This window comes from Balaenoptera acutorostrata, chromosome 20 (genome assembly GCF_949987535.1).
Source record: "Balaenoptera acutorostrata chromosome 20, mBalAcu1.1, whole genome shotgun sequence".
Classification (NCBI taxonomy): Eukaryota; Metazoa; Chordata; class Mammalia; order Artiodactyla; family Balaenopteridae; genus Balaenoptera; species Balaenoptera acutorostrata.
Genome location: NC_080083.1, coordinates 13893695 through 13906063, shown reverse-complemented (window position 1 = coordinate 13906063; position 12369 = coordinate 13893695). Strand labels below are relative to the sequence as shown.

At 40.9% G+C, this 12369-nt stretch overlaps 1 protein-coding gene and 1 non-coding gene across 2 annotated transcripts in view; one reads left to right on the top strand and one right to left on the bottom strand.

Annotated features, from left to right (window-relative positions):
• Window positions 1-12369, bottom strand: part of PRPF8 (pre-mRNA processing factor 8) — a 35436-nt gene that overhangs the window by 8631 nt on the left and 14436 nt on the right. Inside the window, exons 25-27 of the mRNA XM_007183799.2 lie at window positions 636-883; window positions 355-534; window positions 17-152 (exon numbers count right to left, since the gene is read on the bottom strand). Of these exons, the coding sequence (XP_007183861.1) occupies window positions 17-152; window positions 355-534; window positions 636-883 (564 nt within the window). The remainder of the gene's footprint in view (window positions 1-16; window positions 153-354; window positions 535-635; window positions 884-12369) is intronic.
• LOC114238144 (U6 spliceosomal RNA) lies at window positions 5124-5230 on the top strand. The gene has a single exon (XR_003623560.1). It is a non-coding gene; the product is annotated as a U6 spliceosomal RNA (small nuclear RNA).

The following is a 12369-nucleotide window of genomic DNA, read 5'->3' as shown; positions in this document are numbered from 1 at the left end:
TATCCCCTCCACATACCTGGTACTGCTTAAAGTCAGTTCGGACACGCCAACCCTTATCATAAGCCAGTGTGTGCCGGTCCTTCTGGAAGAGGGTGTTGATTCGAGGAATGCCACGATCCCATGAATCCTCTAGATCTTCTAGGGTCAGTCGTCTGCCAAGGAAAAAAGATCAAAGTTAAACAAATACTCATATGAAGAGTTCAGCATTCCTCCCTGGCCAAGGATAAACTGGGTCAGACATACAACTTACTTCCTTGACTCTATAAAAATACGGCATGCTCTACTCCTGACCTCCAGGCAGGACTCAAAGGTCACCCCCCTCAACAGGACTGCTATGCCCTCCTGGATGCCCACCTGTTCTGCGCAATGGCCTCTTGTCTCTTGAGTGCATACTCAGCCCAGACCCGCTGAGAATCAATGAACTCACTCTCCCAGGGCTGTATGTAGCGATACAAGTTGGGAATCAGCTGGTCTTCTTCATGGCTCATTCCTGAACGAAAGTGTGTGATACCTACATCTGTCTGCTTGGACCACCTGTTTGGGTACACAACCAAGATTAGAGAAAAAATAAAAACTGAAAATAAAGAAACATCCCCTTCCCTCAGGGTCTAGCAAGATTTTCAGCCAAGTCCTACCTTAGGTCAGATTGGGGGATGAGCACATGGCCCATTGAGAGCATGCCAAGTCCACCCAACTCCTTAGGGGTGTAGAACACGACAGGCGGGAAGCGACTCGGCATCTTGGAGTTGAGGCCGATCTTGATTCGTGTCTGGATCTTGTTCTCACACTTCACCAGCAAGTCCAGGAGCTCCTGGGTGTTCACCACAGCCTCCCGAAAGTACGTCATAAGGCCAATAAGAGCTGTGTTCCACTTATTCACAATCTGAAGATAGTGAAAAAGAAGTAAATTATAGATAAGTCATTGCAGGGACAGGGTGTGTGGCTAGGAACCACCAGATACAATTAGTTATATTCTCCCTAGTTCTCAAGAAAGATTTGTGCTCAATGTCATTAGGGAAGTGTGTATAAATCAAAATCACTATGAGATACTACTTAACACCCACTGCAATGGCTATCAGATAGTTACAAGGGTGTGGAGAAAATGGAACTCTCATATACTGCTGGTAGGAATATGAAATAGTGCGGCCACACTGAAACAGCCTGGCAGTTCCTCAAAAGGTTAAAGAGAGTTACCATATGACCCAACAATTCTACTCCTAGGTATATACCCAAGAGAAATAAAAACATATATCCACACAAAAATGCGTACACAAATGTTCACAAAAGCATTATTCGTAATAGCCAAAAAGTAGAAAAAAACCAAATGTCCAACAACTGACAAATAAATAAACAAAATTGTGTACAGCCATATTATGGAATATTTAGCCATGATAAGGACTGAAATACTGATGTATGCTACAACATGGATAAACCTTGAAAACATTATACTAAGTGAAAGAAACCAGACGAAAAAGGTCACATACATGATCCATTTATATGAAATGTCCAGAAGAAACAAATCCATATAGACAGGAGGTAGACTAGGGGTTGCCAGAGGACTGGGGCAGGGAGGGACATGGGGAGTGAGTGACCACTAATGGGTATAGGGTTTCTTTGTGGGGTGATGAAAATGTTCTGGAATTAGTGGTGATGGCTGCACAACTTTATGCATATAATGAAAACCACTGAATTGTATACTTTAAAAGTGTGAATTTCATTTCAATAAAAACATAAATTTGGGCTTCCCTGGTGGCGCAGGGAAGATTCCACATGCCATGCGGAACAGCCAAAAAATTAAAAGAAAAAAAAAGGCTGAAAGAATTTCCTTTAAGATCAGAAACAAGACAAGGATGCCCACTCTCACCACTTTTATTCAACATATTATTGAAAGTCCTAGCCACAGCAACCAGACAAGAAAAAGAAATCCAGGGACTTCCTTGGTGGCACAGTGGTTAAGAATCTGCCTGCCAATGCAGGGGACACAGATTTGAGCCGTGGTCTGGGAAGATCCCACATGCCGCGGAGCAACTAAGCCCATGTGCCACAACTACTGAGCTTGCACTCTCTAGAGCCCGCGTGCCACAACTACTGAAGCCCGCACGCCTAGAGCCCGTGCTCCACAACAAGAGAAGCCACCGCAATGAGAAGCCCTCACACAACAACAAATAGTAGCCCCTGCTCGCTGCAACCAGAGAAAGCCCACGCACAGCAACAAAGACCCAATGCAGCCAAAAATAAATAAATAAATAAATATATTAAAAAAAAAATTTCCAAATTGGAAAGAAGTGAAACTGTCACTGTTTGCAGGTGACATGGTATTATACATAGAAAATCCTAAAGACAGCACCAAAAAACTATCAGAACTCATCAATGAATTCAGTAACATGGCAGGATACAAATCTAACATAGAGAAATCTATTGCATTTCTGAACACTATCAGAAAGAGAAATTATGAAAACAATCCCATTTATAATTGCATCAAAAAACCAAACCAAACCAGGGACTTCCCTGGTGGTCCAGTGGTTAAGACCCCACGCTTCCAATGCAAGGGGCACAGGTTCAATCCCTGGTTGGGGAACTAAGATCCCACACGCTGCAGGGTACGACCAAGGAAAAAAAAAAAAAAAAACTAAAAAACAAAAACCCAAAAAAACCCAAACCAAACCAAACCAAACAACAACTAGGAATAACTCAATCCAAGGAGATAAAAGACCTGTACTTGGAAAACTGTAAGAACTTGGTGAGGGACTTCCCTGGCAGTCCAGTGGTTAAGACTCTGCACTTCCACCACAGGGGACATGGGTTCGACCCCTGGTCTGGGAAGATCCCACATGCCACGGAGCAACTAGGCCCGCGAGCCACAACTACTGAACCCGCATGCCACAACTACAGAAGCCCACGCGCCTAGAGCCCATGCTCTGCAACAAGAGAAGCCACCGCAATGAGAAGACCGCGCACCGCAATGAAGAGCAGCCCCCACTTGCCGCAACTAGAGAAAGCCCAAGCGCAGCAACGAAGACCCAACACAGCCCAAAATAAATACATTAAAAAAAAAGAATATTGTTAAAATGACCACACCCCCAAGTCCATCTACAAATTCAATGGAATCCCTATCAAAATATCAAAGACATTTTTCACAGAACTAGAACCAATAATTTTAATATTTGTATGGAAACACAAAAGACCCTGAATAGCCAAAACAATCCTGATAAAGAACAAAGTAGAAAGTATCACACCTCCTGATTTCAAATTATATTACAAAGCTACGGTACTCAAACAGTATGGTAGTGGCACAAAAACAAACCCATAGGTCAATGGATCAGAACAGAGAGCCCAGAAATAAACCCATTCTGTTATGGTCAATTAATCTACAACAAAGAAAGCAAGAATATACACTGGGGAAAAGACAGCTTCTTCAATACACGGAGCTGGGAAAACCAGACAGCTAATGCAAAAGAATCAAACTGGACTTTCTCACAACATATACAAAAATAAAGGCAAAATAGATTAAAGACTTAAATGTAAGACCTGAAACTATAAAACTCCTAGAAGAGGGACCTCCCTGGTGGTGCAGTGGTTAAGAATCTGCCTGCCAATGCAGAGGACACAGGTTTGAGCCCTGGTCTAGGAAGATCCCACATGCCGCGGAGCAACTAAGCCCGTGCGCCACAACTACTGGGCCTGTGCTCTACAGCCCGCGAGCCACAACTACTGAAGCCTGCACGCCTAGAGCCTGTGCTCCTCAACAAAAGAAGCCACTGCAGTGAGAAGCCTGCGCACCTCAACGAAGAGTAGCCCCCGCTGGATGCAACTAGAGAAAGCCCTTGCGCAGCAACGAAGACCCAACACAGCCAAAAATAAATAAATAAATAAAAGCTTTTGCACAGCAAAAGAAATGATCAACAAAATGGAAAGAAAGCCCACTGAACGGGAAGTGATATTTACAAACGATATATCTGATAAGGGATTAATACACAAAATACTGGGTTGGCCAAGAAGTTCGTTCAGGTTTTGCCACAACATCTTATGGGAAACCCTGAACGAACTTTTTGGCCAACCCAATACAAAGAACTCATACAACTCAACATAAAAAAAAAACAAAACCAAAAACAAAAACCTGATTTAAAATGTCTATTCAGCAGAGGAGCTGAAGAGACATTTTTCCAAAGAAGATATAAAGATGTCCAATAGACACATGAAAAGATGCTCAACATCACTAATCATAAAGGAAATGCAAATCAAAACCACAATGAGATGTCTCCTCACACTTGTCAGAATGGCTATTACATCAAAAAGACAAGTAACAAGCGTTAACAAGGATGTGGAGAAAAGGGAACCCTCGTGTACTATTGATGGTAATGTAAAGTGGTGCAGACACTACAAAAAACAGTATGGAAGTTCTTCAAAAAATTAAAAATAGAACAACCATACAATCTAGCAATTCTACTCCCGGGTATTTATCTGAAGAAAACAAAAACACTAATTCGAAAAGATATGTGCATCCCCATGTTCACTGCAACATTATTCGCAATAGCCAATATATGGAAGCAACTTAAATGTCTATTGATAAATGGATAAAGGAGATGTGGTATGTGTATATACACATACACACACAGAAATATTACTCAGCCATAAAAAAAGAATGAAATCTTGCCATTTGCAACAACACGGATACTTGGAAGGGTGGGGGAATGAGTGAAATAGATGAGGGAGACTAAGAGGTACAAACTTCCAGTTATAAAATAAGTAAGTCATGGGGATGTAATGTACAGTATAGGGAATATTATAATAACTTTGTGTGGTGAAAGATAGTAACTAGACTCATCCTGGTGATCATTTTGTAATGTGTAAAAAGAGCAAATCACTATATTGTTTACCTGAAACTAACATAATATTGTAAGTCAGTTATACTTCAAAAAAAAAAGAAAGAGATCTGCAAGTTCCCTGGTGGCCTAGTGGTTAGGATTCTGGGCTTTCACTGCTGTGGCGCCAGTTAATCCCTGGTCAGGGAACTGAGATACTGCAAAAGCTGCAGAGCGCAACAAAAAAAAAAAAGAGAGAGAGAGAGAGGTCTTTGAAGACCCGTGAAGCGATCCATTTGCAGGCTATAAAACTCCGAGGTCGTGCCTGCTTCGGCAGCACATACACTAAAACTGGAACAAGACAGAGAAGATTACCATGGCCCCCGTGCAAGGATGACACGCAAATTCGTGAATCATTTCATATTTTTTTGTTATACAGCAGCAACTAACACAACAATGTAAAGCAATTATACTCCAATAAAGATGTTAAAAAAAACAAAAAAACAAAAAACCTCCGAGGTCAAAGAAAGAACCACCACCAGATCAGTAAGCTGAACAAGTCCCACAGTTCACGTAAGGTTGACAACAGTTTGTGTTCTTGCCAGCCATACAGAGACTTTGTAATAAATGGGAATTAGGTATAGGCCATAGAAAGTTATCAACTTAGTAGTGGAGATAAATTAGCCCCAGAAGAAAGGGTGCTCTGGATTCACTATAACCAAGAAGCTTAAAATTAAAAGCAAGCCTCAAAAGGATCAGACTAAACCACAAGTTACTGAACTGTACACCAGAACACAACCCAACACTCTTTAAAGGAATATAACAAAATCCATAAATCAATATAAATTACACAATTTCTAGCATCCAATCAAAAACTGGATGCATACAAAGAAGTAGGAATAAATTACCCATAAACAGAAGAAAAATCAATCAGTACAAATAGACCTGGAAACAACAGATGATGGAATTAGTAGACAAAAACCTTAAAACAGCTATTAAACGTTTTATAATTACGCTTGAGTATATAAAGAAAAACATGAACATAATGAGGAAAGAAACAGAAGATGTTAAAGACCCAAATGAAACTTTTAGAGATAAAAATTACAGTATCTGAAATTTTAAAATGTACAGATGGGATTAACAACATTGTAAAGCTGCAGTAAAAATAATGAAGGCAAAATAAACACTTTTTCTGACAAACAAAAGCAGAGTGTATTCATTGCCAGTACACCTTTACTACAAGAAATGTTAATGGAAATTCTCTAAGCAGAAGGAAAACAATACCAAATGGAAATCTGGATCTACATAAAGTAATGGAGAACACCAGAAATAGTAAGTATGTGGGTAAAATGTACAAGACATTTTTTTCTCATTTTGTAATTTCTGTAAAAGATAAAAAGGCTGTTTAAAGCCAAAACAGTAACAAAGTATCACTGCGTTTATAATACAGGTACAGTTAAAACATATGACAAAAACACTACAGGGACTTCCCTGGCCATCCAGTGGTTAAGACTTCTCACTTCCACTGCAGGGGGCACGGGTTTGATCCCTGGTCAGGAAACTAAGATCCTGCATGCCGTGGGGCGTGGCCAAAAAAAAACCAAAAACAAAACAAACAAAAAAACACAAACACTACAAAGAATGAGGAGGAAAATGAAAGTATATTATTGAAAGGTTCTTGTACAATATGTAACGTGATAGTAGACTAGTGGTCACAGTAACTCAGAGATATATACTGTAAACCCTAGAGCAACCAATAAAAAACAAAGAAGTGTAGTTAATAAAAGCGAAGTGTGGAGATAAATTAAAATCATACCAAAACCCCACTCAATCCAAAAGGAGGCAGAAAAATGAGTTAGTTTTCCTGGGTCTCTCCCACATATATATGTTATGAAACTTTCGTTTGATTTTCTCCTGTTTAAAAAATAAATAAAAAAGAAGGCAGGAAAAGAGGAAAAAAGCAGAATAAAGAACAGAGAACGAGATGGCAGATTTAAACTCAACGACACTGACAGTCATATTAAACTTAATTGGAGTGTTTAGACTATTTGTAAGGCAAAGATTGTTAAACTGAATTTAAAAAGCAAGAACCAATTAAATGCAATCTATAAGAAGTTAACTTTCATTATAATGACACAGATTAAAAGTATAAGGATGGAAAAAGACATCCATGCACACACAAAACAAAGCTAGAGGGGCACTACTGATATCAGACAAAGTAGACTTCAGAACAGAGAATATTACAAGGAATAAAGAGGAATATTTCATGATGATAAAGGAGTCAATTCATTAAGAAGATATAATACTCTAAATATACTACATACTTAGGGACTTCCCTGGTGGCGCAGTGGATAAGAATCCGCCTGCCAATGCAGGGGACACGGGTTCGATCTCTGGTCCAGGAAGATCCCACATGCCATGGAGCAACTAAGCCCGTGCACCACAACTACTGAGCCTGCATGCCACAACTAAAGCCCGCGCTCCACAACAAGAGAAGGCACTGTGAGGAGAAGCCCATGCACAGCAACGAAGAGCAACCCCGCTCACCGCAACCAGAGAAAGCCCGCGCACAGCAACGAAGACCCAACGCAGCAAAAAATAAATAAAATTAAATCTTTAAAAAAATAATAAATATATTACATACCTAATAACAGAGCTTCAAAAGATACGAAGCAAAAAATCATGGAACTGTTGAAGCATAAGATTCAAAAAAAAATTATATAATTATGCCCAACAGTATGAACAATACATATTCCTTGCTGGGGTGTCAACAGTTGCTTCTATCTATTGACATGTCTATGTGTGCACCAGTTGTAAAGTTCATTTCTAATTCTAGCTGTATCTTCAGGTACATGATACAGCATTCCACCTGGCACACTCCTTGGTCATCACCCATATGCAGGTTCTTGGACAAAAAGTTTGTCAGTTTGCATTTTGGTCTCAATGAGATGGCTCCCTACTCCCCTAAGCCTGCTGATCTCCTGAGGATTCCCTTCTTGGTTTTCCACCTGTAAGCCAAGCCAGTTATGCTTTGCCCAACTTTGACTAAATATTTAAAAGATACCAGAGCAGTCTGAACTTCAGACATTCTTCTGTGCTCAAAAAGATATAAATTTCTGGAAAAATGTCATGTGTCTTTATGTTATAAGCTTGGATGTCTTTAACAAAGTGAATGGTGTCTCTAAAGCCAAAGATAAAAAGAGGAACCTAAAAAGGGAAATAAATCCACGACTTATGACAATCTTCTCTCAGTAATTGATAGAAATAGACAAAAGAAAAAAAAAAGACATAGGACTTGAACAACACAATCACTTGACTAAACTTAAATGACATTTGTAAAACCCAACAAAGCAGAATACAGATTCTTTCTCAAGTACACACGAAGACAGTCACCATATATGCTAAACCATAAAACAAGTCTAAATACATTTGAGAAAACTAAGATCAAAAAGAGTGTTTTCTGACCATAATGGAATTAAACTAGATACTAATAAAAGAAAAATACCTGGAAAACCCCTCAAATAATATTTGAAAATTGAACAACATAATTCTAAGTAACCTATGGGTAAAATAAGAACTCACAAGGGAGGGACTTCCCTGGTGGTCCAGTGGTTAGGACTCCATAGTCCCAGTGCAGGGGGCCCGGGTTTGATCCCTGGTCAGGGAACTAGATCTCACATGCATGCCGCAACTAAGAGTTCGCATGCCGCAACTGAAAGATCCTGCATGCCATGACTGAAGACCCTGCGTGCCACAACTAAGACCCGATGCAGCCAAATAAATAAAATAAAATAAAATTTTTAAAATACATATATAATTTGAGTTAAAAAAAAAAAAAAAAGACAAAAAAGGAACTCACAAGGGAAATTAGAAAACATTTTTAACTGAATGAAAATGAAAACCTATCAAAATTTGAGGGATACAGGGCTTCCCTGGTGGTGCAGTGGTTAAGAATCCACCTGCCAATGCAGGGGACAAGGGTTCAAGCCCTGGTCCGGGAAGATCCCACATGCTGCGGAGCAACTAAGCCCATGCGTCACAACTACTGAGGCCCACGCACCTAGAGCCCGTGGTCCACAACAAGAGAAGCCACAGCAATGAGAAGCCCGAGCACCGCAACGAAGAGTAGCCCCCGATAACTGCAACTAGAGAAAGCCCACGCGCAGCAACAAAGACCCAACGCAGCCAAAACTAAATAAATTAAATTTAAAAAAAAAAATCAGTGAAACCAAAAGATCAATCTTTCTTGAAAAAGAGAGCAACCACAAAATACCAAACGATATAATCAACACTTTACGGTAAGGAATACGTTTGGCTAGGCAATTGTTGAAGTGAAAGATCACATTGGCTGGAGTTATCACAGGAATTAGCCTTGAGCAAATAGTATTCAGACAGGCAGGATGAAGTGACTCCTGGATGAGGTAACAGCCTGAATCAAATCACAAAAGCAAAACTGAGCATCTAGCTTGCGCTCAGGATGAGACAACCAAGGCAACAGACCTATAGCAACGAGAGCAGAGAGCTGGGGACCAGAATGGGCTAGATCTGGAAATAAAGCAAATAGACTTCAGTAAGACAACTCTGAGTCTTAGTAAGTTCTCTGACTGTATTTGGTCCTTAGAATCACAAGCTGCATGGTTTGTATCACAGAACACTCCAGTTCTGCTGCAGTTACCAGTGCTTTATTCCCAGAAGGGAGTAAGTATGAATTCCCAAGGAATATCACATTCCTTTAAGAATAGCAGAAGTTCCTGGGGATGAGGGGAGGCAAGAAAGAGAATAACACTGAGTGATTCCATGTACTAGGTACCATGGTAAGAACTTGACACATATTAAGTCTTCATAAAAAAAACAAATTCAATTCACATAACCTGCCCATCATGGCACATGACCAACTTGGACGGGAATGTGGAAAATAAAACTGATGTTACGAAGATGGGATTCTGGGTGTTTTCTGGGTTCTGTTAGTATTTAATTTCTTTTTACTGTAAGTGAAAACATAACTGGTAGAAAAATTAATGGGAACTTTTACTGTGTCCTTTTGAACCATGGTACATTAGACAACAAATTTTTTCCATCTTAAACTAAACATATAGCTGGGGCAGGGGAGATGAACAGGCAGAGAACAGAGGATTTTTAGGGCAGTAAAAATACTATGATATTTTAATGATGGATATGTGTTCTTATACATTTGCCCAAACCCACAGAATATATACCACCAAGAGTGAACCCTAAGGTAAACTAAGGACTTTGGGTGGTTATGATGTGTCGATGTAGGCTCATCCTTGGTAAAAAAAATGTACCACTCTGGTGAGTAATGTTGATAATGGAGGAGGCTCTGCACATGTTGGGGCAGGGGTTAATGGGAAATCTCTGTGCCTTCCTCTCTATTTAATTATAAATCTAAAGGTGCTCTAAAAACACAAAGTTTTCAAAAAATAAATAATGTAAAATAAAAGTCAAAACAAAACAAGAACAGAGAAATACATCTACTGCCAGGCAAAGATGTTCTTTTCCTCTTGGCTTTAGACTTTAAGTCATCTACACATGCTTAAAGGGATTCCCTGGTGAAGGACAGAGAGAATGCTGTTTGTGGGAAGACAGGGAACTCAGCTGCAAGGTGGCCTTACGGTCCTTCATAAGCTAAAGCTAAGTAGGCTGCACCTTGTAAGTCAGATGATCTAATGTGGTGCATTTCTATTTTCCTTCTGTTATTCCTGGCCCATATCAAAGTCTTGTTTAAATGTTCCAGTCTTATTTCATAGCTACTACTAGGTCTGAAGGAGTCCTGGCTCCAAGCCTGGGCTACTGCACTGCAGGTACATAAAGCAAGAATGGGGGTAGCACCTAAAGTGCCCCCATCAGTAATAATTACAAGTGAGTCTGGGGGGAAGGACAAGAATAGTGCCATAAGGTCCAGCCACCTCTAGCCCTACTGGAGATTTCCCTTCTATTATCAACCTTGGAGGACCAAGAAATTTTATTACAAGAACTGCTTTACCTTAACACACCTCAGGAAACAAATTCTAATACTGTACTATCTGATCATAATCTCTGAGATCCCTCTAATCAATGACAGCAAACATTTATTACAAAATCTGTTGAGTAACATAGCTTATTATAAGCATTTGTCGCAAGAGCCCTCTGAGCTAGCTAGCATATCAGTACCCCCATTTTATGGATGAGGTAACTAAGGCCCAGAGTGGGTGGGTGACTTAACCCAGATCCCAAGAGTAATGTGGTAGAACTATGACTAAACCCAGTTTGACTCCAGAACCCATTATTCTAAGGACGATATTAAACTGCCTCCCTGACCTCTGACATTCCTCCTTTACTCAGGCGCTTACCTCTCACACATATATTCCTTTGATCCCTGTACTTTTTCCCAAGGCCACTGGCCTCTTCTGGTCTCTTCCTTCTCTCCCTCCCAATATCCAGGATTCCAATAGGGGCCAGCACCCTGATTCCCCTGCATCCAACCCCTTACCACTCCACAACAGCCCTCTGGCAAAACCCTAATCCTAAATCAGCACTACAATCTATCCACCTTCTCCAGCCCGTTGCTGAGAGCTTGAGAAGCTGAGTAGTTCTGGGAAGAGCCCACACTCACTCACAGTTGTCTTCACTCTCTTAAAACCCTCAGTGCAGTTTCTTCAACAATCGAATCACACCCTCACCACTGTGCTCAAGTCCAGCACCCCCTGCCCCTCACTCCAGCCCAGGTGAAGCTGAAAAATGCAAGGTTTGTTGTAACTTCCCACTAAACTTATCTACGTTCACAACTATGCAGACCTCTTTCTACTAGGTTCAGAGGATGCTTCCCTCTGTTTTCCCTTTACTCTATGCCTGCTGAGCAGACACCGTTCCGTCACCTACCACACTTCTCTGCTGCACTCTGAACCGCTACTGGCTCCTTACTGTACACATACTCCCATCACTCCCATTTAAAAATACCTGCCTTGACGTCTATCTCCCTCTAGGTGGCGTCTAATGTCCCTCCTCCTCCTCCTCCTGCTCTGGCAAACTGACAGTCCTTGCCGTCTCCACTCCCTCACTTCCCATAAAGCCTCACCCACTGCAATCTGGCATTTATCCCCATGTTTCTGAAACAGCTCTTGCTAAGGTCATCCATGACGTCCTGACTGCCAAATCCAATGGATACTTGTCAGGCCTTATCTGACTGAAACACTCTTAGGCAACTGACACTGTTAAGTGCCCATCCCAATTCCTGACAGGCTTGGCATCCATGGCCTGGCACTCTCCCAGTCTGGCCATGCTGCTCAGTGTTCCCTACGGTTCCAAACTCATCCCTCTGCTCTTCTCGCTCCTGACACTTTCCCCAGATAATCTTGCTCACTCTTGAGTTTTCAACCATCTCTTTATATTGACAGACTCCTAAATCTATATTTGCAACCCAGACATCTTCCCCAAGCTTCAGATTCCAAAGTTATCTCCACTTGGACATCCTATAGGAACCTCTAAGTTCCCCCTGGTCGCTCTTACTTTCTCACCTCATTTCTCTCCCTGGAGCTTCAAACTCATAATGCTTTTCATCAAATCTAAGAGG